The 27,598-nt window shown below is 39.8% G+C and overlaps 1 protein-coding gene across 2 annotated transcripts in view; it reads left to right on the top strand.

The window, feature by feature from the left end:
* The first annotated feature begins 826 nt into the window (after window positions 1-826).
* Window positions 827-27,598, top strand: part of Helz (helicase with zinc finger) — a 149,513-nt gene continuing 122,741 nt past the window's right edge. For both annotated transcript variants that reach the window (XM_005402152.2, XM_005402151.2), the window contains exons 1-4: window positions 827-882; window positions 4,801-4,857; window positions 19,819-20,046; window positions 22,653-22,689. In XM_005402152.2, coding sequence (XP_005402209.1) covers window positions 19,837-20,046; window positions 22,653-22,689 — 247 coding nt within the window. In that variant the 5' untranslated portion in view covers window positions 827-882; window positions 4,801-4,857; window positions 19,819-19,836. The remainder of the gene's footprint in view (window positions 883-4,800; window positions 4,858-19,818; window positions 20,047-22,652; window positions 22,690-27,598) is intronic.

Below are 27,598 nucleotides of genomic sequence, written 5' to 3'. Positions count from 1 at the left end.
CGGGGGCGGGGGCGGCGCGTGGGGGGCGCCGGGAAAAGTGGGTCAGGGGCGCGCCCCTCCCCCGCGCGGGGTGCGCGGGGCTTCCCTGCGGCCCCCCGGACCCCGCTCCTTTTGCGGAAATGCTTAGTGGCCCACAAACACGGCGCGGAAAATAAAGCCGGACTCTCTCCTCCTGGGGAGCCCTCGAGGGTCCGCTTTCCGAGTGCTCGGCGACCGCAGTGTTGGCGGGGGAACTTTTGATTCCCGCCCCCCCAAATTACAGTATCTGAGTCCGCTGCCCCTTCGAGTTCGCGGAGGACCCTTAGACGGGGCCGGAAGCTAGGGTCTTCGGGTTCTTCTTGAATTGGGACCTTTAGGTTTTGTTTGCACCCCCAAAATTGTCATTTCTCCTCCCTTACAACTTACACTTTCCAGGCAAGTCATTAATATAATAAAAAGTGTAACTGTAGAGATAGAGGATTCCAGGGGGAGAAGGAAGGAGGCATTGGCTTGGCTAATTCTTGATTGAGTCCTCTCCGAAATTCACTCCTAGCGAGATTTCCTCTCCATTAGGGAAAGGAGTTTCCACGAGGGCTGAAAAAGATGGCTTTGTTTTTTTTTTTTCTTTTCTTTTTAAGAGTATTTTCAATCTTTTGTCTTTCCAGAAAGGAAGTGTTTGCATTTTAAGGTAGAAGAAATCTTCGCAAAGCTGCAGAGTGTACCATTTTTGTAACTTTTCCATTTGAAATTTAGACGCCCTTTCACTGCAGGCTGATAAAATGTTTGCCACTGATAATGTCTGTTTCTGGTATTGTATGGAGACATTTTGCTTTTCTGTTTGCCTCAGGAATTGGATGAAGTAATTGATCACTAAGGAACTACAGTGCTGGTGAGATGTGTAAGGTGAGACTGCAGTTAAAAATGATTTCCCTTTTCCTACTGTATTTTACTCAACTCTTAAGGACAAGGCAGAAACTTAGTAATTTGATGGGGCCATGTTTATTTTCTACGTGTATCACTCAGTCAAATAGAGTGTGAGATGGGCTGGGTTTAAAAATGAAAAATACATCAAATGTACCACTCTTTTTAGTGGTTCCAACATATTCAAACATAGTAGAGCTTACCCAGAGCCAAATGTTATTTGCAGTTACCCTAGATCAGTGTTTTCTCCAGGGGTGATTATAGTTTGTCTCTTTAAATTTTCTTTTGTAACTTTAATTGGATGTCTTAATTTTGTTTCGATGTCCATTGCTTACATTAAACTGAGTATAAGTGATTGTGTGTATGGAGTTTGCGCGTAGTTTGTAAGATTCTTGTGAAGTATACGCTTTTTATTGGAAAGAATTATTTTTAGGCGAGTCCATCACACCAGTTTTTTTTTTTTTTTTTTTTTTTTGTAATGTTGGGGTGTAACCCAGGACCTCTCACCTGTAATAGCCAGTACTATACCACTGAGCCACATCCCCGGCTTCTTACTCTTATTTTCTTAAAAGTGGAATAGTACTTGTCTCTGCAGTACAGTGCTTACTTTGAAATAAAAACGGTAGTATTGAGTTCTGTTTAGCTTATTAGGGATAAAACTAGTTTGTCATTTTTTGGTCACACATAGTGCTTGAACTCTAAGTGTTGTTTTGTTTTGTGTTTTGGTATCAGGAATCAAACTCTGGACCTCGTGCTTGCTAGGCAGAGCTGGGGACATAGCTGCTGAGCTATGTCCCCAGCCCTAAGTAGTGTTTTATTTACTCTAACTTGTAATGCTTTAACGCACACGATTGATAATAGTGTCAGGGGATAACTTGTAGTCTTCTAGGGGGAGAGAGAGAGAGACAGAGAGAGAGACGTTCGCTGATTTTACATTTTTCAGAACCAGTTTTCTCAACTTTAAAAATAATTTATGGTTGCTTTTCAGAAATGTAAATAATTGTGATCAGTTAATTGGTTATTGCAGTTTTTTTTTTTTTTCCATTAATACCTAGGCCTCTGGATTTTGAAATGCTCTCACAGATTTTCTATTTATTATAACATCTACTTAAGAAGAAGCCATTCTTTATTTTTCTGGATTGAGGCATATAACTGACATTTTGCCTTTAAAACACACACAGGCTGGGGCTTGAGACACAGGCCTCTCATCCCATCACTCGGGAGGCTGAGGCAGGAGGATGGCCAGTGCTTATGTGTATTTCATACAATTTAAATTTTTATTCTTGCGTGAGCAAATACGGAATTTCAGAATTTTCAGATTGTAGATAGATATTCATGCCTTAGACCTCCAGATAGAACTTTTTATCTTGTTTCTTTAAAAATCTATAGATTGTTCTATGGAAAGGAACCAGTGATCTGCTTTTTGTCTGTGGAGATGTTCATTTATAGTCTTAAAATTAGGAAATCTTGTGTGGCTATTATTGATTGGCCTGAATTATGTCAGGACATTTTCCATTTTTCTCACATATAGACAAATGTTTGTATTCACTTCAAAGGGAGCTAGTGGTTGACTACCAAACAACATGTTACACAAAGTGCCTTATTCTAAATTGAGAAATACCATAGTATTGAAGGGTGTGCTGGAGTAGAAGTTTGTGTGTTTCAGCTGAATAAAGACATAGCTTTTCTAGTCTGTGCTTTGGCTAAGAAGCTAGGACACTATTTTTAGGTAAGGTGATTTTTTTTGGGAGTCAGTAAATACAGTCCTGTACCACTATGTCAGCTGTTAAACTTGATTTTTGCACTTGTTAGCAAGAAGTTCATTTTGTAATGGCATAAACATTTAGTGTACATTGTCTTAAGGTCTGTATACATTCATAGATTGTCCAGTTTTCACCGGAGAGGGGAATGATGACAAATCAACTGAAATTATTCCTTCTTACAAAGGGCCCTGTGTAATTTAAAAATCTACAGCATATTTACTAAAGGCTAAGAATAGTGCAGAGGGACCTAGAAGTAAGTAGAACGACCAAATCTTTCAAGTGCATCTGTGTTCTGGGTATAAGTAGGGGTGGCATGAGTGTTGGATGCAGGTTAGCCCATCATTGTGTGTCAAACTATATTTAAGATCCAAATACAATCTCAATGTAAGAAATAAGGTCCTTTGTTTGTTCTTTCAAAGTATAAAAGTTCTGGGGCTAAGTTATCAACAATAATTACCCAAGAGAGGAGCTACTTTAAATATAAGCAAGTTATCAGAGTTGTTTATTGCCATAGATTTAGGTAAATATGCTTGCAAATTTCTAAGTAATATTTTGAAATATATTCTAGAAGTATATCACTGGAGAGGATAGACATACCATCTTATAGTTCACTTCAATTCATAAATGTGTTAGCATTGTTTCTGTAGTCTTGATTAGAAGAAGCCTGAAACATAATGATCACCTAATCAGGATGACTGAGAGAATACTTTTTCATAGTACTGAATCTAATAGAGTTAGTAGTCCTCTTTAAAAAGAGTATGACAGCTCTAACACAAAGATGTATATATGTATTATATATAAACATACATTATTACTATACATAAAGTTGCTAATTTTTCAGTATCCAAAGGAATGGAAAGTTTCCCAACCTAAGCTAATAGTCATACCAACTTGTTCATTCTTTTTTTTTTTGTTTATTCTTATAAATTTTACTGGGTCAGTTTTTTCTTAAGAGCAGGAAGTTGTCTGGTAAAACCAGAGTTTTTGTATTTGTCTTGTTTTTGAATAAAAAAAGCTGATTCGTCATCAGATTGTTCAAAGAATGCATGGCATAATTTTTGACTAACTCATTCTGAAGTATGAATGTTAGTGATTTTTATTTCTGTGCCATATTTTAGGTATTCTTGGCCCGTTAGAATTTGCCTTTTTGTTTTCTTCTATGGAAATTCTCCTTGTTATGGTGGAAATATTTCTGTAACACAGGCTTTCTTTTAGGAGGCAGTATGTTTAACTAATGTGGTGTAAAAATTATCTTTATGCAGAAATCATGCATGCTTATGATAAACTAATTTGAGTAGTTCTTAAAGTAAAAAAGGAAAGAAGAAAGTCCTCTGTTCTTCCTCTGTCTGTAGTTGTGGTCTCCTTTGCTTTTTGGAAAACCTCTGTCTTCCCAGTGTACACTAGCAGTAGTGAAAAGAGTGAGAAATCGGGAGATGCATGCTTATTGAACTTGTGCAGACTGTTCTGTTGTTACTGTGATGTTAATAGTGGTTTCTCAGACTAGCATCCGGTTAAGATAACTATAACTGAATTGTTAAACACAGCTAGTTCAACTCTAGTTAGGGTGGTAAAGTTTTGATTTGTTGATTTTCTAATAAAATATTTGTGAATTGAATTTATTATAATCCAGTGGCAAGGGAAATGGTGGTAATGAGTTGCCATCTGTTGAATTTTGTGATAAGCTGCACAATATATTTACTATGGGCTTTTTATAACTCATTATGACAACTTACAAGACAGTTGTTGTTTATATTTTGCAAAGGAAGAAATTTAGGCGTAAATGTGAACTTATGCCGCAAGACTGGTAAGATAGTGGAGATGGTACTCTCTCTGGAAAGCTTGTACTCTGTTATCTTTAGCTGGTGCAACTTTGTTGTTTTTTACATGAAGAAATGTAGACCTGGAGAAAGTGAGTTGACCAAGGTCACACAGCTCACTGGTAGCAACGTCAAAGCAAACTTTTGTTTCTGGAGGCTTATCTCGAGTTCTGGTCCCTCCTGCTTGTGCTACATTTGATTGAATTACTGTGGGTCGAAAAACCAGATGCTGTGAATGGTGGACACAGATTTGAGAACTGATGCATTAGCCAATGCTGTTTTCTACTCGGTACTTAAAAGCTTTCTTCTCTGTCTTTCAGAAATTATAAAGAGCTCTGATGGGCTATTTGGGTGCTACCCAGTGCAGTGGACTGCAGGTGAGTAAGGCGTAGGAGAACGTACAGTACTTAGAAAAGGAAAACTTGACCATGCCTGAAAAAGGGGACCAGAAAGACTTCATCTCATCAAGAATGTCCAGAAAAGATGAGGTGGGACGGGGGGAGTGGTGAAGGGCCGTGGTGCAACAGTGGTTACCTGAGGGTGCGGGACTTAATTGGCTGCGTCTGAAGTGGACTGGATGGTGAACACACTCGGAGGAGGTGCTGCCTGCTGCTTTGTCAGCCTCATCTGAAGAAAAGGGAGGGAGACTAATCTGCCACTTCTATTCTGAATGAGAAACTTCACAGACACTCAATTTGTCGGCGTGTGATTGGAACTTGAGAGCTCCTTGAGCTTTTGTGCCACCATTCTGGAGTGCTAATCGCCCTGTTCTCTGACAAACTTGGTTAAGTACTGAATTGTGTTATCTGCTATGTATGTTGGGTCATGAATGACTGTACAGATGAGCGTTTTGGAGGATCTGAAGATTCAGAACATATCAGTAGAAACAAAAGGTTGGACTTTTTTCCTAATGACAGCCTGCATCTGTGCTATCAGCCCTTCAAATTTTTTTTTTTTTCCATAAAATGCCTGCTAATTAAAGATAGCTTGGTCTTGAATATTTTTCTATTTTACAGTAATGAATCTTGGTTCTTTATAATTTGGTCTTTTAATATTAAAATTAGAAAACGGTAATAGAGTACTACAGAGAGACTTTTAATATACTTGTGGGCATCGGTGTTAAAATTCTTTATCTGGGTGCTGGGCATGGAATGCAGGGCCAAGCCAAGCGTGCCCTCTGCTGCTGAGCTATCCCCCACACCTGCACTCCTCGCTTGATGTGTTCTCAGAAGTAGTCCTTCGTTAGACATCTCCAACTCCAGAAAGCTGTCTAAATAAAATAACTTGCCATCCTGCCTTTTGGGCTCTGGCTGGTAAGATTGACAGTAACATCACTAATTACTTTTTATGCAGCTTGTTTAAGCTGGAGCTTTTAGTCTTTTATTCTTCGTAATTTAAAAGCTGTTTTCTTTCTTTTTCTCTTCTCTTTCTTGATGATTTTTTTTTGTTTGTTTGTTTTTCTTCCAGTACTGGGAATCGAACTCACGACCTTGCGCTTGCCAGGAAGGTTCTGTGCCTCTGAGCTAAATCCCCAGCCCCCTTTGTGATTTTTAACTGTATCCAGGTTTCCTGGTTTCTACTCCTTTGATTGGTCCATGACTCCATATTCCCTTACCACTGACACAGTTCATTGCTGAATTAGCGCATTGACCTGGAGAATGCACAAACTTTAATGGGGCAAAGCTGTAGACTTTCAAGGTTAACGGTGAACTTTAGGCTTGGTTACTTGCTAATGGTTAGTGTAATATGTGACTGCAGTGCATTTTATTTTTTTGAGAATAGGTCTTTGTAGTTCAGGCCAGCCTTGAACTCACTGTGTATCCCAGGCTGGCCTCAAACTCATGGTTATGCTCCTGCCTCAGCCTTTTGAGTGCTGGGACTACGGGTAGTTCATTGTTTCTTGAAGTGTTTGTTTTGTATGGTTTGTTCCCCGTAGATTCATGGGGATGATTGGAAGACCAGTTGAGATGCATTGTTGGTCCTTCAAGAACTGAAGACCATGAAAGCTGTCAGATAAAGCCAGAGAGAGCAGTAGAAGGCACTGATGGTTCTCTTCTTGAGGCTTTATCACGCTTGTATCCTGGAGCCCTGTTGTTTCCTAGAAACACAGGATCTTACTTTCTTCTTTTTTTTTCCTTTCTTTTATACTAGGCATTGAGCCATCTGTGCTCTACCACTGAGCTACATCTCAGCCTCCCTAGTAGCTGGGATTACAGGCGTGTGCCACTGTGCCCGGAGGGAGTTTACTCTCTTAATGTTGAATAAGTTGAAATTTTTTTTTTTTTTTGAATATTTCTTTTTTGGGGGGATGTTTTGTTTTTAATAAATTGATTTAAAATAAATTGTTAAATATTAGGTATTATTATCCTAAAACTGCTGATTTTCTTTTAGGCATTTCAAAATACACATACTTTTAATTCATATTTAATTATGGTGTGTAACAATGTAATATTTAAAAAAGTTATCAGGTCGTGAAACATTTCCATGTTATTGGTGTTGTAATTAGTTTCAGTTTATATGTGGAAATATTGCAAAAATAATTTCATAAAGTCATGCTCCTATAATTTACTTCTTTTGATAGTAGTTACTGATGTTGGTAGCTTTAATGTACATCATTAGTCTTTGCTAATTTTTTTAGTGTTTTCTAATTCTGTTTGTGGGATACGTATTGGAATTCATTGTGTCAAAGGGCGTGAACATTTTGATGGCTTCTGATGTGCATTGTCACCCTGTTTTCAAGGGTGTGACACTAGTTTGTATCTTTATGGACAGGTCTGTTTCACCTTAGATAAGTTAGGGTGAAATCTAGTTTTCCTTCAGAAGTGTTTTGCTAATTTACACTTGATCTTAGCCAAAAGGCCAAGAAACGATGTGTTTTGCTAGTTTAATAGTATAAAATGGCACTTACATTTCATTGAGCTGTAATAGTAAATTTAACTATTTGAGTCTTGTTCAAATCTTTTGCTATATTATGCCATAAACTATTGGATGGTAAGGCAAGTACAATCAGCTAATAAATAGTCATTAGAAAGATAAAGAGATTGTATTCAGTGAAAATGTTCATAAGCGAGTGTGGTTTAAAGGGTAGGTGATGTTGGGGATAGTGGCTGCAGGGGACCCGATGGATTATTCTAAGACTCAACCCAACATTTTTGGGGTCTACTGCCTGCCATACACTGTGTCGTATCCTCTGAGTGTTGCTCAAGTTACTGTAAGGCAGGTAGCAGATGAAGGAGGAGACTGACTGAGGTTTAACCAGTGAAAGGTTCTGGCTTGTCTCTTTTTGGCTGCCTAGAGGACTGAGACCCGAAGGTGTGGGAGGACATCGTTAAGTCATTCGTGGCATGTCAGTGTGCCACGACTCTGTTTGAGGAATGGAAAGGTAAACAAAATGTTCTTTTGACAAGGAATTGATCATCTTATACATAAGAGAATAAGGGAACCAAAAAAGATGAAGGAACTAGTAGGAATTTAATAGGTGCTGTGAAAGGGGTTCAGACAAGGTGCGTAGAGATTAAGCGGGGGGTGGGGGGTGGAGGAGGGGTACTGCCCTCTTGGGGATACCAGGGAACATTTCAACTGGAAGAAGTACCATTTAAATCTCAGAAAATGGGAAGCAGTGGAAAGAAAAGGGCATTCTAGAGCCATGTTCAGAGGTGGTTCGGGAAATGTGGATGTTAGGAAACTGCATATTCACCTGATTGGGTCCTGGGATACATACATGAAAGGAACCGAATGGAAGGTGAGGCTGCCAGTGGGCCATGACTGGATTTTAGAGGGTATTAAATGTCATCCCAAAGATGAACATAAATGTACTGGTAGGGAGGAGAATTTAGGGGCAGGGACCCAAGTTGGGTTCATGGTGGTAGGCCAAGTGAGAGATGGTGAGGATCTGAATTGAACTGGTGGCCTTGGGAAGGAGATGTTTTAGAGGTTGAACAGACAGAGGTATGAGTGATTAGGTGGGGTAGGATAGGTGAGGAGCAGTCAGTTACGTATCTTAGGTCAGGTGGCTTTGCTTTTGTTAGGGTTAGGAGCATGGAAGAACGGGGCGTCAAGAAGAAGGAAGTCGGGGAGAGGTGGGCCTTAGGGGTTTAGTGTAGAGAAATGATGAATTTGAATTTGACTGGGTTTAAGGAGCTAGCGGAAAGTTGAAGTATTTGAGAGATATATTGGAGCAACAGCTAAGGAAATTTGGGCCCTGAGGACTTGGCAAAATCAGCCAGTTCCATCGGCGGGTAAAGCAGAGTGAAGACTGGCACTTCCCGATACCTGGACTGGGACTTGCTTCTCTACCCTTCATTGCGAAATGCTGAGAAATGCTCATCCAGGTAGCAGTAGTTAGAAGTGGCATAGTTGTTTTGGAAAAATGTGGATGTGGACTTTGTTTTAAATTAAGAAAATATTAACACGGACACTTTGAAACAATGGATAGGTAATCAATCCCATGTACCTGTTGTCTGATGTGTCATCTGTCAGCGTTGTTTCGTCTGTTTCTTACCTTCTCATCAGTTACACTGGAGCAAAAGGAAGAAGTCTTTTGATGACGCTCTGTGTATTTGTAAGCAAGGAGAGCTGAATTGTTTCTTTGGGTGTATTCCCGTACTTCTGGAAGGGGTTTAGGACGAAAAGAATTAGGATTAACTCCAGAATTTCCTGTGCTGCCTTGGCTTTGTGTCTTTGGGCTAATTATTAAGTCTCCTGAGACCGAGTCTTTTTGTTTTTCATGACAATGAACCTTGTTGAAAATTATAAAATACAGATGAATTTTTTAAAAAACCTATAATCCTACCACCCAAAGATATCCATTCTTATTTCTTAATAAACTTCTAATTATGGCATAAGTTTAGATTTACAGAAAAGTTGCTAATGTAGGTTAGAATTCTTACACTCTTCATCCAGTTTTCTCCATTGTTAACATTTTAAGTTTCCATAGCACATTGGTCAAATCTAAGAAACCATCTTTGATACATTACTGTTTACTAATTTTCTTACTTGGATTTCACCAGTTTTTCCACTGATGTTTTTTGTCTGTTCTAGAAGCACATTGTATTTGCTCTGCCTTATTCTCCTTTGGGCTGCGGCTGTTTATAAAATGTTCTTTGTGTTTTCCTGACAGTTCTGAGGAGTACTGCTCAGGTATTTTCTAGAATGTCCCTCAGTTTGGGTTTGTCTGATGATTCCTTCATGCTTGGTCTGGAGTTACAGTTTGGAGGAAAGAGGTGCTAACTTTAATATTTTGTTTTTTACCCTCCCTTTTTAATGTAAAATATTCAGTGCATATAGTTGTCTGTTTTATAAAAAATGGGGTTAGAGACTGTATTAATTTATAATCTGCTTTTTTTACTTTACACACAGGAATGAATGTACATATATAGTCTGGAAGTATTTAAAACATTATCTGGTAGATTGAAGTTAGTCTTAAGGATGGAATAGTGATGTTGGTGTTGATACACTTTTTAATGATGGCGCTTTGATATTTGTCTTGCTTAAAAAGTTCAGTTGTGAATTATGATGAATTGTGTGATTACATGTCTACACAAATACTTCAGAAGGAAGAAAAATGAAGAAATACAAAAAGATAGAAAATGTTTTATAATAATGACAAGCAGGAGCTGGGGATTTAGCTCAGCGGCACAGTGCCTGCCTGGCAAGCGCAAGGTCGTGAGTTCGATTCCTGGTACTGGGGGAAAAAAAAAATGACAAGCAGTAGCCCCTTTTAGAATTCATTCTTTTAATATAATTTGCTTCTCAGACATGAATTTTTTTGTTTCTTCATATCTTTATTGATTATTAAACCTGTTAAATGATTTGAGAGGAGGATCAAACTCCTCAAGAAATGGTTTGGGGTTACTAAAAAGTCTTATCTCCAGAATTGCCAGCAGTTCTGAAAAGAAGTCAGGAAAAATCAAAGTGATAGATGGAAAAATCTCAAGTGTAGCCATTGCTGAAAATTTAGTTTTTCTTGTTTTTACCATTTTAGTCGCTAAAACAGATGGTAGAAATTCTATCAGGATATTTCTTCCATGTATTTAAAACATTTTACTTCGCTATACTGAAGTCCGTTTATTTTGGAATTGAAGAAGAATTTACCTCTTTATGAAAGAGACTATTCAGATAGAAAATGGTTGATGATCTTAGTTTCTAGTTTTCTCTCAGTAGGCTTAATCTGTCCAAATGCTTCTTGCATACTCAGTGATTTTATGTTTTTGAGAAAAATGCAATTCTAGCTGAATATTAAATATAGTATAATAAATAAGACTTTGCAGAATATTTTGTCTGTGTTTCCCATAGTGCCATTACCAATTCCACTTTTGGATAAAATGGATAAATTGAAAGATAAGATAACATTCCTCTTTATGACTTGGCATTCTAATAGGAACTGAATTTGGTACAGGATAGTTCTTGGAATGCTTGGCATTTTGGTTATTATAGGTCATCTCTTTGGGAAATTCAATTATAGTACTTACTAAATGGTTTAAGTGTTAATTTTAAATATGTTTGAGGGTTGTTGTCATGGAGATAGAAATGGCATAAAATATGACTCATTTATAATATACTTGTATTGAACAGGAAAACATATGATAGACAGTATTTAATTCAAGATAATACGGTTTAAGAGACTCTCTTGGTTAGTTTTCTCTCATTACTGGGACAAAATACCCAACGCTCAAAATGAAGGAAGGAAAGGTTTATTAGCTCACAGTTTGTGGTGGTCTCATCCATACTTGGCTGGCTCCAAGGCAGGCTGGTGCGGGTGAGGGGCAGCTTTTCATGGTGTGGAAGACAGAGCAAAAAGGGAGGAGCAGAAGGAGCAAGTCTCTTTCTCCCTTACATTGTATGCAGGCTGCCCACCCCAGGGCGGGTATACCACTCTCACCCTTAATCCCAGCATTGGACTGTGATCAATCACAAATTCTAGAAGCCCGCCCCATGACTGCATGAGGCTTTGGAGGGACATCTAGACACAAACCATAACAGAAACCAAAAAAAAAATTTTTTTTTTTTTTTTTTTTGAGACAAGGTCTTGCTGTGTATCCTGGGCTGGCTTGAACTTTCTGTCATCCTCTTGTCTCTGTCACAGCCTCAGCCTCAGTACTGGAATTACAGGTATGCCCCACCATGCCTGCCTAAGATGCCAAATAATTCTGTAGGAAGTCATGCTGCTTTTGGGAGAAGAGCATTTTAAAGAAGTAGATCTTGAAGAAAGGGTTCATTAAAAGCTGGGCAGGATGTGGGTCCATAGAGAGGAGAGGAAAAGGGCCTGGGGATTTAGCTCAGCGGCAAAGCGCCTGCCTAGCAAGCGCAAGGTCATGAGTTCGGTTCCCGGTATCAGGGAAAAACCAAAAAAAAAAAGAGAGGAAAGGACATGCAGGTGGAGAGAAGAGTACTGTCAGTCACTGTACCTGAGATTTATTTGAGAAGTGAGAAGCCAGACTGTGGATGTCCCAGCTGCCGGGTAACGAGCCTGAGCGTAATTTTCTAGTCATTTCAGAATCCTTGTGCCGTCTCCAGAGTAATAGTTCCTAACTTTTTTCTTCCCAGAAGAAATGTGACACACCTTAGCCACGCTGTCTGACACGCCCTTCTGCTGCTTGGGAAGGGGGAGTTGGGAAGGCCGCGTTCTGATAAACTTTCCTCACGCCATTGGCTTAGGTCATGTGGTTGTTTTAGTAACTGATCAATCTGGCTTTGCTTCCTGTGGTCACAGGACGTTTACTTTCTTGTAACAGTCTTGTTTCAGGATAATAATTGAGTTTTCACGGGGAAGATAGCAGTATATTAGGCAAATTAAAGACAAATTACTAACTTTAAAAAAATACAGCTTTCCTGTTTCTTTTCCAGTAGTCCTTTTCTTTTGAATCTTTCTGTTAATTATATAAGAAGCATGCATTTTAAAGTTTTCCTGTGGTTTTATTTAATCTAATAAGTAAAGAAATCTTGGGGGTCTGGTTATTTCTGTCAGAGGAGAGAGTGATGATATATAGCATAATTCATCAGTTCTCTAAGGCCTTTACACAGTTTGGGTCATTCCACCAAACTAATTACGAGGTAAATTTTGTCCTAATAGAGGTAAATATATGAGATGCAGAACTTATTCTGAATTTAGATCAAAGAAATTTTGCTTACCACAGTACCGTTGGCTTCTGCTATTTGATCACTGCTCATTTTTCTTTAAAGCCTATCTCTAATCAAATAAAAGATGCAGCTATTTTGAGATCAAGGGGAACCGTGACCACGTTAACAAGAGAAGTAAATTTGAGAAATGTAAGTGCTATTTAAACAAAAGTAAATTTGATGACTTGATGTCCCGGTGGTCTGGTGGTTATTCTGCTGTTATAACCCATTTCACAGTGGGGGTAGAATGATGTCTTCTTGTCATCTGCCGCTGAAAATGTCTTGGTCTAGGCCAGTCTAACTACTGCTTCTGTGGCACACTATTGATTGCGTTTTTCTTCCAGCATTTACTTTTGGTCCTGGGCCAGCCATCTAGCTAATGATGGCATTCTTCAAAAGTGTGACGATTTTGTGCCAGTGAACTCCATGATTGTTCTGTTTGAAGATGTTCTTTCTGTTTTGTTTTGTTTTGTTTTGTCTTTTTGAGACAGAGTTTCACTATGCAGTTCAGGCTGGCCTTGAGCTCACTTTGTAGCCCAGGCTGGCCTCAAATTCTCAACGATCCTCCTGCCTCAGTCTCTGGAGTGCGCCACCATGCCCAGCCTAAGAAGATGTTCTTTCTGAAGCACTGTTCTTGCCTGTAAAACCTACATTTAAGGAAGGAAAGTATGAGTTTTCTATTTATTAGCAACACACTTATCCTTCTGTATCAACTTTCAAATTTTAAAAACTATGCTGCTTGTCACAGATTCACATTTTAGAAGTAATCTTAAAACACAGTTACTTCAACTTTTTTTGGTGAATAGTTTTACTAGTTTAACACATGTGTACAGTTTGTACAACCATCATCAAATCAGGATACCAACAGTATTAGCATCCCCCAAACTCCTTCATTCTATCCCTCTGTAGGTCTGTCGCCCCAATTCATGACCCTCAGCAACCACTGATCTGATCTCTGTTCCTAAAGTTTACATTTTTGAGATTGTCATATAAACAGAATCATATAATATTGGGAGTTTTTGAGGTTGGTTTCTTTTTTTCAGAATAATATTTTGTGGTGCTGGGCGTTGAACCTAGGACATTGCACATGCCAGGCAAGTAGTATTCTATTCTGAGCTACACTTCCAGTTCCAGGATAGTATTTTTGAGATTCAGCCAAGTTATTGCATGTATTACAAGGTTGAGCCTTTTTATTTCTGAGTAGTTTTTCTATTGTAGACAGATACCACAGGTTGTTTATCCATTGACTTGTTGAAGGACATTTTTTCCCAGTGTCTGGCAATTATGAACAGAGTGGCAGTAAATATTGTTGTGTGAGTATAGTTTTCATTTCTTTAGGAATAGTGGTCATGGGAACAAGAAAAATTGTTGGGTTATATAACATGTAGTACGTAGTAGGTTTTGTAAGAAAAGTGCAAAGCCTTTTCAGAGTGTCCTGCTGTTTCATATCACAGCTAGGCAGTACATGGGAGTTCCATGCATCATTTGGTTTTACCGGTATTTCATTATTACTACTTTTTGTGATTCTGAGGACCAAGCCTAGACCTTTGTATGTACTAGGGGAGTACCCTGCTACTGAGTTGCACCCTCAGCCTACCAGTATTTAAAATTTATCCATGCTAATAGGTAGGTAGTGGTATCTAATCATGACTTTAATTTGCTTTTCCCTGATGGCTGCTGATGTCAAAGATCTTTTTTTGTGTGTGTATGTGTGGATTTTCTTTTTCGATCCTGCGTCAGCCTCCCAGAGTGCTGGGATTATACACCCAGCATTGCCCAACTTTTAATTGAGTCATCTTATTGTTTTAAAAATTCTTTGTATATTTATATACATATCCTTTTTAAGATCTGTGATTTGCAGATATTTTCTCCTAGTTTTTAGCTTGTCGTTTCATTATTATCAATGTCGTTCATAGTGCAAAAATGTATACTTTTTGCTAAGGTCCAGTATATCAGTTTCGTACTTTTGGATTGTGCTAAAATGGTAGAGTTTAAAACAAGTTTCTATTCTATAAAGTGGTAAGAAGTAACGGTGATGGGAATGTTCTCATAAAACTGACTTTTGTGGAAGAGTGTGGAGAAATGATAAGATATTTCCACTTTATGTAATGACACTAATGTACATAGTCTTGGGTTGCCTGAAGCTTTTCCTTAACTAGAGGAAGTGATTGACTTACGTGTGTGTGTGTTTTCCACTTTTTAAAATGGTAATCACTAATATGATTTACTTTTATAATGTAGAAATGTGTAGATCAGTCGTTAACCGTATTCCAGAATTAAAATGGTGACATTTTATAGTTACCTTTGTTGCTTTGGGTAGTGGTTGGGTTTTTTTCCACTGCATTAGAGTGGCATGATAACCTTGATTCCTTGTGGGTTTAGGGATAATATTAGGTAGGAGCTGGAGCTGTGTCAAAACATCTGGATTTGAGTCCTGCCTCTGTCATTTACAGGGTAGTTGTGGGTCTATATTTTTAAATCTGAGCCTCAGTTTCATCATCTGTGAATGGGAATGATAATAACAATAGTAATATTCACCTTTTCAGGTCATTATGAGGGTTGTTAGATTTCATAAATGTAGTCTATTCAGCAACATCTAGCACACAGTAGGCATTCAGTAAATGCTTAGTGTTACTGAGGCAGCTTTATAATAAAGTTTTTTTTTTTTTTCCTGGTACCGGGAATCGAACTCACGACCTTGCGCTTGCCAGGCAGGCACTGTGCCGCTGAGCTAAATCCCCAGCCCCCTATAATAAAGTATTGAAACAATGTGTTGGGGTTCTCTTTTTAAGAGGTCAGATAACAAAATACCACACTGCACTTGTTGCCTTCTTTACTTTATTAGTTATCAATGATTTATGGCCAGTATTACTAATAATGATGTATAAATATTGTTTTATAAGACAGTTCATTTTCTATCTTTATAAATTAGGGCTGTCTTTTTTTTTTTTTTGGTTTTTCTCCGGTACCAGGAACCGAACTCACGACCTTGCGCTTGCCAGGCAGGCGCTTTTGCCGCTGAGCTAAATCCCCAGCCCCTTTTTTTTTTTTTTTTTTTTTTTTTTTTTGGTTTTAATTAGGGCTGTCTTGACTGTAATTGTCTGAAATAAAAACTTAAACTGACTTCAGCTAGAAAGAAATTTCTTAGCTTACCTAACTGCAAAGTCTAGGCATAACTAGCTCAGTTCAGAGCTCAAATGATGGAATTGCGGCAGTTTCACCTTAGGAATAAACTCTGCTTTTTCCTCTATAGACTTCAGTTGCTGGCACTCTTATGTTAGGAAGATGAGTGTAGTGTACTCTACCCCGTAGGTTCTTAGATTTAGACTTAACAGGAAAGCGTGCCTGTCTCATTCCTGAAAGTTTAAAAACCAGAAAAACAAAAAGCACCCCCAGGCTGCCTCAAGGGCTCTTACAGGGTTACACATGTCTTACTTGAGTCATCCCTGTGTTGGGGGTTGTGAGGCACTGACTGACCAGTGCTGGTCACCTGCTACACTGACGTCCTTGGTGAAGTTTCCTCTTTAACCACATGGTCTGAGTGGAAGAGAGGTGGATTCTCAAAGGGGAATTGTGTCCTTTTGTGACCAGGAAAGGGAGTGGGTACTGGGCAGCAAAATAATGTCCATTGCATGGTATTAATTTCCCTTTACAGGTCAACAGCAGATCAGAGGAGTTAATAGATTGGGATTAGAGTGCTGGTTTCTAATTGTTAGCTTTCTTGCCAGGATGTACCTGCCATTCTCCAAGTACATTTTTCCTATAGTGGTAGAAGTTTGTAGGTAGTAGTATTTTATGTTCATTTGGTGAAAGTTAGGATAATTTTTAATAGGAAGAGAAAGAATTGAGACAGATAGGGGTGGGTCTTAGCAATGGATGAATGTGGTGATTCTTCCTACATTGTTATGCTTAAGTATTAAATGTGACTCAACTCAGTGACTTTAATCCCTAGGCCTCTCAGTCCCCATGGAAGAGCCTCCTGTTGACCCATCTTGGTCATTGTCTCCTCTTGGATCTAGCTGTCATGTCTAGGCAGCAGGATCACATGGGTTCTGCTACAGATAGGTATATATCCATGTCTCTTACACAAGGGTGTCAGCAACACAGTGAAGTATATCTTGGAGCTGACCTCCATGTGGAAGCGGTTCTAAATCTCTCCCTGCTTATTATCTGTAGTCTGTTTTTTTTTTTTTTTTCCATATAGTCTATTTTAGCATGGCCTGAGATGTTTTCTGACTTTGACAATGACTGACAGTTATTTTATGGTAGAGGGAGCACTTTAGCTTTCTTCAGACAATGTGTATAGCAGGGTCATGGTAGTCTAAAAAAATCAGAGAAAACAGTTGAATAGAAATGTGCCTTGTATTGAGATCCCTCTGTAGCAAAGTTTTCCTGAAACTAATTATTGAGCCATAATTAACAAAGGCAACTGTGGCCAAAACTTTGACATCCACTTTGGAGGAAGCATCTGAACCTAATGTAAGAGAGCCACTAATGGTGTAAATTAAGTCATTTCTTCCCAACGCTCCTGAAGTTAATAGTTCTGCCTTTCATTTCTTTTATTTTTTTAAAATTTTTTTTTGTCTTTTTGAGACAGGGTCTCTCTATGCAGTCCAGGCTGTCCTTGAGCTCACTTTGTAGCCCAGGCTGGCCTTGAACTCACAACCATCCTCCTGCCTCAGCCTCCCGAGTGCTGGGATTACAGGCGTGTGCCACCACGCCCGGCTAATGTCTACTTGTACCCTAATGTTATTGAGATCCCCCTGACTAATGTGTTTGGTGATTAATGTTGACAGTTGTCTTTTTGATTGCTCCTCATAGCCAGTTTTAGGGTTAACTAGTCCTTCTTTACCACTGGCATATGAGTGTACTTATTTCTCTGGTGACCATTTTTGAATAATAATTACATATTTACTTAGATGAAGAAAGTAGTTTCCTGTCAAGTAGGTAAAGTAGTTCCATAGGATGTTTTATTTTTTGTAAATACAGTATTGTAGGTTGAGGTCAGGAAAGTGATTTCCATTTTATGCAAATTGAAAATTTGGAAGTTTAGGGGAATAAGTGCTAACACTTAGCACTTACTATGTGTCAGTATTTGAAGCACTTCGTGCATATTATTTCACTTAATCCTTATAGTAACCCTAGGAGGTGGGTATTAGTTCTTGCCAATTTAGAGGTAAATTGAGATACTCAAGGTTAAGTCACTTGCTGTGGGCCCCTCAGCTGGTAAATGATGCCTTTGGTGAGTTTTCGAGGCAGGCCTTCTGGATCTGAGCCTGTATGTACTCTTTGTCACCGTGCTGCAGTCTTTCCCTAGGAAAGATTTTGGCTTGCACGCTGTCAGTTTTGAATTTCTTTGTGCCTGTTTTGTAATATTTGTCTAGATGTGAGGTGGGAGTTTTGTAGGGTAGATTTGCTAATTTCGGGCCGTTGGTTATTTGTGGATTTACTGTCTACTACTGTGGTTACCAGGTAAGAAAACAGTAAATGCTTGTCGCTACCGCTAGTTCTCACCTGGGTCTTTCATTCCCGGGGAAACGTTTGTTAATGTCTGGAAACAGTTTTGGTTGTCACAGGTCAGGGGATGTGCTATTGGCATACAGTAGGCAGATGCCAGGGCTGCTGTTAAATATCCCATAATGTGTAGAATAACCCTCTTCAAAAAGAATTATCCAGTCCCAAATGTGACTGGTTAACTGTGGTCTGTGTCATGACTTGGGAATTTACGTTGTAATGTTCTTATGGGTAGTAGGCAAAACCACTGTAGTAATTAATATTTTCCTTTTAGGTGGTACTGGGGATTGAACCCAGGGCCTCACATGTGGTAGCTCTACTACTGAGCTATATTCCTAACCCATTTTTATTTTTATTTTGGGTCAAGGTCTTGCTAAGTTTCCCAGCCTGGCCTCAGACTCTTAATCATCCTGCCTCAGCCTCCTGAGTAGCTGGGATTGCATGTGTGCACCACCATACCAGGCTTCTGCCCTGGTTTTCTGCTTTTTCTGTCAGAATGGTAGAGCTGAGGAAAGGTGTGCTCATGCATTCGTTGCTTCTTACTTGAGTTTAGTGGTAACTTATTAGTGATGATGCCTCTTACTTCTTTCCTTTTTAACCAGCTCTTCATAGCACTTATATTTGATGTGCCTCCTCTTTATGTAAAAACTTTCTATCACCTACAGAGTAGAGCCTTCATTTCTTTTAGGGGCCTTTGAGGTCATCCATAGCTCCTCCTCCTCCTCCTCCTCCTCTTCTTCCTCTTCTTCCTCCTCCACACCTTGAGTTTAAGGGGTAGATTTCTCACCCTTCCGTGATTTCTCTTGGACTTCTCTCTTTGAAAGGTTACATTTGCTCTCCATCACTTTTTGGTGAACTGTTCGCCTCTTGAGGCCAGCTCATGTCTGTGGGTGGATGGAATAAGTGCTTGTAATTGTTCACTTGTGCGTTGGCTCCGTTGCTAGAGTCTGAGTTTCTTGACAGCAGCAACCTTGTGCCCCACCTTTGTGTTTGTGGCTACTACAGGGCTTGGCCTCAGGAAATGTTTGCAGAATGAAAGTAATGGACAGGCCAAACTTTCACTTTAGTCATTTTTTTTCAGTAGGTTGACAAAATGTCCTATACAGCATAGATTTTGATTTTCTGTACTCATAGTCACAGAATTGTGAGGCTGACATTAGGAGACTGAAATAGAAGATTTGGATATGAAGCATTTTTGCACTTGTAAAAAAAAAGTGGGAATCTGATGTAGTTCGTTGTTCTTTACAGTGTTTAAAGTCATGTTTCATTTACAGATTTATCAGTTTATTATTTATCAATTTGAAATATCACTGGCTTAAGGTTGGCCTTTTGGCTTCACTCTCAGCCAAGAATTCATAAAATATGAAACAGGTTTAGATTTTGTAACATGAATACCTGTTGCTTAGTCAGGAGGCTAATTGAAAGAAATTACTTAGATAGATAATAAAGCTGGTTCACATAGAAGTGGACCTGGAACTTAACAATTATTAAGCCTGTAAAATCTTTTCTGGCTGGATGTGGTGGCGCACGCCTGTAATCCCAGCACTCGGGAGGCTGACAGGCGGATCACTGTGAGTTCGAGACCTGCCTGGGCTACAGAGTGAGCTCAAAGCCAGCCTGAACTGCATAGCAAGACCCCGTCTCCAAAGGAAAAAAAAAGCAAAAAAAAAAAACAAACCCCTTCTGTTCTTTCTTCCCGTCTTTAGGATTTTTGTCCCTGAGTCATGGAAGACAGAAGAGCTGAGAAGTCATGTGAACAAGCGTGTGAGTCACTGAAGAGGCAGGACTATGACATGGCCCTCAAGCACTGCACAGAGGCCCTCCTTTCTCTCGGCCAGTACTCCACGGCCGACCTCACGGGCCCGTCTCTCCTGGAGACAGAACACATCAAAATCGAGAGTCTCCTTTACAGAATCGCCTCATTTTTGCAACTGGTGAGTAAACAGTGTTGGTAGGCCAGCGCAGAACCACAGGAAATGGGGCTTTTCTGTGAGTGGGGACTATCGCAGGGTGCCCCCTGTGCAGAGCAGCTAATTCTGGCCTGAAGAGGTACGAATGAAGCATCTGGTGATTGCTGACTAGGTTTGATGGCAAGCACTGTGCTTTTAAACTTTGAACATTGTCAGGTGGTACAGCATTTTGGGTTATTCACTCATTCAACAAAGATTCGTGGAGTGCTTGTTGTGTAGTAAACATTGTTCGGGAACTTGGTGTACAGATGAATGAAAAGAAAGAGAAAGATCCCTTTGTGGTACTTTTTTCTAGGAAAGGGACAGGTAAAACAATAGCCATTATAAATAAGTAAACACTTTTTTGGATATGTATTTGTGAATTTTTTTGTTTGTTTTGAGGCTGGGTCTCACTGTGTAGTTCAGTCTGGCCTCACTGTGTATCCCAGGCTGGCCTTGATCTCATGGTGATCCTCCTGCCTCAGCCTCTTGAGTGCTGGGATTACATGTGTGCACCCCCATGCCTGGTTTACTGTAGATTAAGTACATGATAAAAGGCGCTAAGCGCAAGGGCAGCTGGGAGTACAGAAATAGGGTTGTAATTTTTTTTCGTACCCGGGATCAAACTCAGGACCTTACGCTTTCCAGGCAGGTGCTTGTGCCACTGAGCTATATACCCGGCCCAGGGTTGTAATTTTAAATGGTACTGACAAGGTAAGACCTCACTGAGAAGGTAGTAAGAAGGACATAAGGAAGGGGTGAGCCATGTGGAAATCTAGAGGCAAAAGAAACGGTCAGTACAGAGATTGTGAGGCCTGCTTCCTTGAGGCACAGCTGGGTCAGCGTGACCTGAGGAGGGGTGCAGGGGGAGAGGCAAAAGGGCAAAGGCTGGGGGCCTGCCTGGTCAGTGCCAGGACTTCAGTGCTTAATCTGTGAGGTTGGGAGCTGTGGCAGCACTCAGGCAGAGGGTGGCATCACCTGATCACGGAAACACTTCAACTTGTGTTGAAAATAGTCGATAAAGGATAGATACAGGAAGGCTAGTTTGCAAACTAGGAATGATCTAGGCCTGAGATAACTCAGCTCGAAGTGAGAGCAGTGGAGATGGTGAGGGGTAGCCAGTTCTGGTTTAAATGTTAAATGTGCAAGTAGTATTTCCTGGTGTACTGAATGCAGGCAACGAGAGACAGCTGCCGTATTTACTTAGACTTTTTTTGTCTGAGCAATCAGAAGAATAGAATTTCCTTCAAAGAGTTTCTTTCCACTGAGGAGAGAAGGCTATGGATGGGGGCTGGTCTTGTGGGCTCTGTTCTGGACCTGTGTGTTTGAGACATCACTTAGCTACCCAGTTGGAGATGTTAAGTAAGAGTTGGGTATACAAGTATGGGATTTGGGAGAGGGAGATCCATGTAAGAGTCTGTGGGGTACCATTGCAAACTAGGATCTAGAGCCTGGGTGAAATCACCAAGGAAGTGAGTGTGGCTATGGAGAGGACAAAGGACCAAGGCCTTAGTCTTGTGGGCCTTCCGTTCTGAGAGGTTGGGAGGTGAAGAGGAACTAGCAGAGCATCCTGAAGAGCACTTGTGAGGAAAAGGAAAGAGGTGTGCTGGAGCTGAGCAAAGGAAGTGCCTATGTCAGCGTGAGCTAGTGTTCACCAGCGTCAGCCGCTGCTACCAGGTAAGTGGCAGTGTCTAGATGGGCGTGTGTGAACATAACTGTGGCTCTGACCGGATGCAGTGCCGGCCACCGGGGACTGCCGTGAGGACAGCTTCTTTGGGGCAGTGGGTGGCAGTTTTATTAAAGAGGGCCTACAAGAGACTGAGGGCAGGCGTGGGAATACCTTCATAAAGGCACTCCTGAGTACTGCTAGGAGAAGGCACTGGAAAGTAGCTAGTGGGAGAGGGGAAGTTAAGAGAAGGACTTGACTGGTCAGGAGACATAACAGTGTTTGCTTATACCTCTGAACAACCAAAACAAAATGTCACAGATGAGAGAGAAATGGGGGAGGCTTGTTGGAGCGGTCTCCTCAAGCCTGCAGAGGAGTGGATCTGCGTAGTGCTAAGGCTGACTTGAGAAGGGAGCTCGGAGGGTTGGTTGGACACAGGTGGAGGGAACAGCGAGGGTTCTGGGCGGCAGGCGGACGTGGTGGTAGTGGTCCCTGGAAATTCTCTCTCTGCGGCAGATTCTCAGTCAAGCCATTTGGGGAGCAGAAGGGTGGGAGAGGCGCTTGTGGCTAGCTGAGGTGAGAGAAGGGGGAGAATTCCAGGCTGGAGTCAGTGGACTAGAGGAGTACACTGTGGTGTTTGTGCAGTGTTGTATAATCCTCACAGAGCACAGGGCTTAGCTGTGTTCTGTGAATATTTGCGAATATTAAGGTTATAACATTCATGATTCAACTTTGAAACAACGCTGAGATTCTCTTTGGTAACATGTCTTGAAAGCAGCCCTGTGGGCCGGGGGTATAGCAGTGGTAGAGCACTTGCCTAGCATGCGTGACATCTTGAGTTCAATCTGCAGTACCACAAATCCAGAATCAAAGCAGACAAGAGCAGCCCTTGAGCTACCTAATTTTATTTTCTTTTATTTTGCAGAAAAACTATGGGCAAGCTGATGAAGATTGTAGGCATGGTATGTTTAAAAACGGGAGTCTTTTCTGATTTTGAATTATTTAATTTTGTAATTAAGGTTTGATTTTTTTTTTTTTCATTTGCTGATTTAAAAAGTAATTATAATATTACAAATTCCCACCTTACTATGGCACTGAATGACTGATTTGGTTGATACCTTTCCTGCTAAGAGAGGGGTACTTGTACACATTGTTCCGGTGCACAGAGGTTGGTGTTTCTGTCACTCCCGAGAGAACACTGACAGTGTATTTTCTTTTTATAGTTTAGTATTTCTAATCAATAAGACCTCAGCGTTTAAGAAGTCTAGCCCACGTGAATTAAAATGTTAAGCTTGAATGGATTGAGAATAAAGGCCTACTTTCCTGAAATGTTTCTTGTTAACAAGAGTATTTTTCTTCGGGAGAAGAGACCACTGTAATGCTCTTAAGCACTGGTGTTTTCTTTGGGGCCAGAACTGGAGATTAATAAGAACCTTATTCTTCGAGTACTCGTAGCTTATAAAACCGTTTCTTCCTGATTGCTGCCACTGCGCTAGGCTGCATCCAGGACTGAGTGGGAGGAGGGCTCAGTGTTTAATCCCACGTGAGAGTTTCTGCACAGCTCAGTAACTTAGGTAATACAGTGTTTCATTTATGCACAATTAAGGGTTGGAGCTGAGGTGTTTAGCATAAGTTAATTTTTTCCCCTATTTACTCTTTTTTGTCAGCACTTTAAAAAATGCGAAGTATTTTTGATGTAAACCTTACAAAACTATATTATATACTTGTGTGGTGTATTGAACATAACTTAGCCTTTCCAATGATCAGTGACCTCTTTCCGGATTATTTTGGCTTGGAAGTTAAATTAGAATAAGAGCTATGTAGTAGAATATTCCTTTAAAAATCTCTGCTGTCTTTGGACATTTACAGATTATCAGTAAGTCAGACAGCATAGAGGAGCATAAAGAAGGGAGTAAGCCCCTTCTCTCACCTGAATAAACCTTGTCATCAGTTTGCTGTGCCTTCTGCACCTCTCTCTGTAGTGATAAATACAATACTTAATAATGTATATTTAGGGTTTTGCTTTTAGAAATTACAGAAGAATTGCGATGAGATGATCACAAAGCTGCAGTCATCATCATAGTGTGCTATAGTTACTTGATTGTGTACCACTATATCATGGATGCCTGGCTGTTTCGCCAAGTTAGTATAGTAGCTCCAAATTCTGCTTAATATTCTCCAGTGTGGATGTGCTATAATTTATTCAAGTATTTTCCCAGCTTGATGAACTTTCCGGAAGTTCCAGTTTTCTAGTTTGTCATTATGAATTATTCTTAGTTCATGTACTCTTTTTGTATTGTTGCCTTTTTTATTGAAGACCTTAAAAATTAGATTCCTGGGTTAAAGAGGATGTACATTTCTAGTTTTCGTTGACACTCAGATTAGTTTCAAAGGTACACACCTTTAGCAATACATGAGAATGCCCTTTCCCTGAAATCTTACTAACACTCAAACCCATTGGTCTTGAAATGTTCACAGCCTCATGTATGAGAAATAGTTCCTCTTTAATTTTCGCTTCCCTGGGGAATAGTGAAATTGATACCATCTTCTCATTTTGTAAAGGTGCAAACAAAAATCCTAGTAGGTTTAACAACTTGTGAAAAATCACAGAAAAGTTCCTGCCATTGGTGAAGAAACATGCAGAAAAACTGCATTTTTCTGTTGTTTTACTTAGCATTTTAAAATTAGGTAGTATTTCATAGCAGGTGACTTACCAAAAGTGTAGCCCATTCTAAGGTGAGACTGTTGCGATATACCATGGCTGTGGTGGCAGTGTTACGCAATGGAATGCAACTTGGTCATATGTTCAGATCTTTGACCTACTAATCTCATTTCTGGGTTACTATCCCAAGTAAATAACCTGAAAGGAGGAAAGAGTTGTTTACAGAGTAGTGTTCACTGCAGTGCTCTGTGTCTAAGTAAAAAGTCGGTTAGCTCTCAGTAAGGAAGGAGTTCCTTAATTACAGCCTGTACGCTTCTTGTTCCCTTACAAGTGTTCAGTGAGAACTTGGAAAGTGGTCCTTTTTTTTTCCCCTGCCCTTTTCTTTTTGAGACAGGGTCTCACTACGCAGTTCAGGCTGGCCTTGAACTCACTGTGTAGCCCAGGCTGGCCTCGAGCTCACAGCGAGTCCTCCCGTCTCAGCCTCTCAAGTGCTGGGATTACAGGTGTGCCCCACCATCCCTGACCTAAGTGATCATTTTTTAATTGACACAAAAACATGTATATAAAAGTTGTTTGAAATAGACATTTGGGAATATTGGCCAAGGGTATTCATATAGTTGCAGAGATCTGATATTATATGTAATTTTTTTCTTTTCAACTTTTATTAAAAAGTTATGTTTGTGAGAGACAAAATGCTGTGGTTAGGCAGTTAGTAATAAAAAATAAGACAATAATCTCAGGCTCTGTTAATTATTATATTGCTTTCTTATACTGTGATGCTTCTAGAGGAAGCCCTGGCTAGTTACTATCTGAAGTGTCCCAGATCATTAACTTCTTTTTTGCATTTCATATAAAGTACATTCTTGATGTTTTGTTTTTCTTACTGTCCTACAGTCAGTTTGCGTTCCTAGCAACTCTTAATGTGCTTTATTGTAGTTAACCTCCCTTTTCTGTTTGCTGCTTCTTACTTACTGTGGTTTAAGAAATTAGGCTGGCAGTCTTTATCATGGAAAACCATTAATTATAGACATCATGACATTTACCCCTAAATACTTCAGTATGTATCTCTAAAAAATAAGATCATTACTGTATAACAACAATATTTTGTTAACTTAATAAAATTGACAATAATTCCCTAATATTAGCTAAACCCTAGTGCATAATCAGATTTACCTGGTCACCCCCAAAATATTTTTGTGGCTGATTTGTGTAAACCGAGAACAAATCAAAAAGTCATGAAAAAAAGTAATTTTTGAGACAAGGTCTCACTGTGTAATTCAGGCTGGGCTTGAACTCACTGTGTACCCCAGACTAGCCTTAAACTTATGGTGATCCTCCTGCTTCAGCCTCCCAAGTTCTTGGAGTACAGGGGTGCGCCACCACACCTGGGTTAAGAGTCATGAAATTTTGAAGTTGAAATCTTACTTCAATAAGAGTAAATAGACTCTGATATTTTTACTTACACAATAAAGATGTACAAATGTCTTAATTGAAAAATAGATTCTGAGTGGGGATTCAAGGACATCTAAAGAGTAAAGTACATTGGCTTCAAGTATATGGGTTTCAGTTCCAAGTTCAGTGCTAGCGTGAGGTGGTTACAGTTCTCCTTACCTGAACTAGAGCACAGTAGGAGGACTTCCATGAGATAATGGTTTTTTCCTGCCTCTAAAATACTCGTTGTGTAGGAAATGTCGTTTTTATATTAAAGTGAATGAAATAAATGGAGACAGTGAAATGAGAAGAGAATAATCTCATGGTACATGTAACATTATGCTTATCTTATTATGCTACATGTAACAAATAGGTAAATGTTAATCATTATAAATACCAGGTTGTAAAAATTTTAAACTCTATTTGATCGTTTTATCAGTTTAAGAAATTCTCATGGGCTGGGGGTTTAGTTTAGTAGTAGAGCACCCACCTAGCATGCTCAAGGCCCAGGGTTTAATCCCCAGTATGAGTGCGTGCGTGTGCTCACACACACAGAGAGATTATCATTGCAGGTTTATTGTGACACTTGGCCTGTGAATAAATGATTCAGTAACCACCAGGTCCCGTTAAGAGACTGACCTATAACCTGTTAAATTGAAAGGTGATTGAATGAACCATTTGCACTCTTCCTGAGGGAAAAAGTTGCATCTTTGCCTTTCCTAAGAGTTGGTCAGACACAGGTAATTCTGGACTAAATGATGTTTCCCCTTACAGTTTTTGACTTTCTGATGTCACAAAAGCAAGAAGCATTCATTAGAACTGTACTTGGAATATTGCATTTTGTTTTCCCAGGCTAACGTGTGAGATCCCCTATCCTCTTGTAATGTTGGGCAGCAACAGTAAGCCCTGGCTCCCAGTCAGCCCCAGGGTCATAACGCTGAACAGCCGGTGTTAGAGTTTGCTATGTTGCTGAGCTAGGATGTTTGGTGGGTTAGGTATATTAAATCCATTTTTTGTTCTTCCTGATACTGGGGAGTGAACTCAGGCAAGCATTTTCTAACTAAGCTACACCCTCAGATCTTAAATGTGTGTTTTTTGTTTTCTTTTGAGACAAGGTCTCACCAGGTAGTCCAGGCTGGTCTTGAACTTGTAGTGGGTGAACCTCCTCTCAGCCTCCCGAGTGCTGGGATGATAGATTGTACCACCACATCCAGAGCTTTAAATGTATTTTTGACTTGCATTATTTTCAGCTTATGTTGGGTTTATCAGGACATGATCTTTTTGTAAGTGAAGGAGCATGTATAGTTTTTATGGTAATTAAAAAAACTTTTTGAAAAAACTTTGTAACAAGTTAACACGGTCATATTATTCAGAGTATCAGGATCAGGCAGTCTGAAATTTATTTTATTTAATCATGTTATTATCCCAGTTTTAGCAGGCCTGCTGAAGAGCACAGGGCCACTCCGGAGTGGAACTGTGGTTTTGAAGTGAGGACTTCCTGATCTGAAAGGCCATCCTACTTCCCTGTCCTCAGCTGCTGCCTGTGTATATGCTTCAGGGTTTTGTAGACTTAATAAACTTAGAGAAAGTACAGAAAAGGATTGTTGTTTTCTATTTTTAGGAATGAAAAAGTCAAGTCTCAGAATCAGTTATTAATGGAGTGGAGACAAGAATTGGGGTCTTCAGATACCTACTCCTCCTAGTGTCTTACCTACTTACCTACTTTGAAAATATACAGTCCAGTTACATTTTGTAGTTCCTTATCCTTTAGATTGAGT

The sequence above is a fragment of the Chinchilla lanigera genome, unplaced genomic scaffold, assembly GCF_000276665.1.
Source record: "Chinchilla lanigera isolate Chin_1 unplaced genomic scaffold, ChiLan1.0 scaffold00077, whole genome shotgun sequence".
Taxonomy (NCBI): Eukaryota; Metazoa; Chordata; class Mammalia; order Rodentia; family Chinchillidae; genus Chinchilla; species Chinchilla lanigera.
This window is presented reverse-complemented; position numbering and strand designations above follow the sequence as displayed.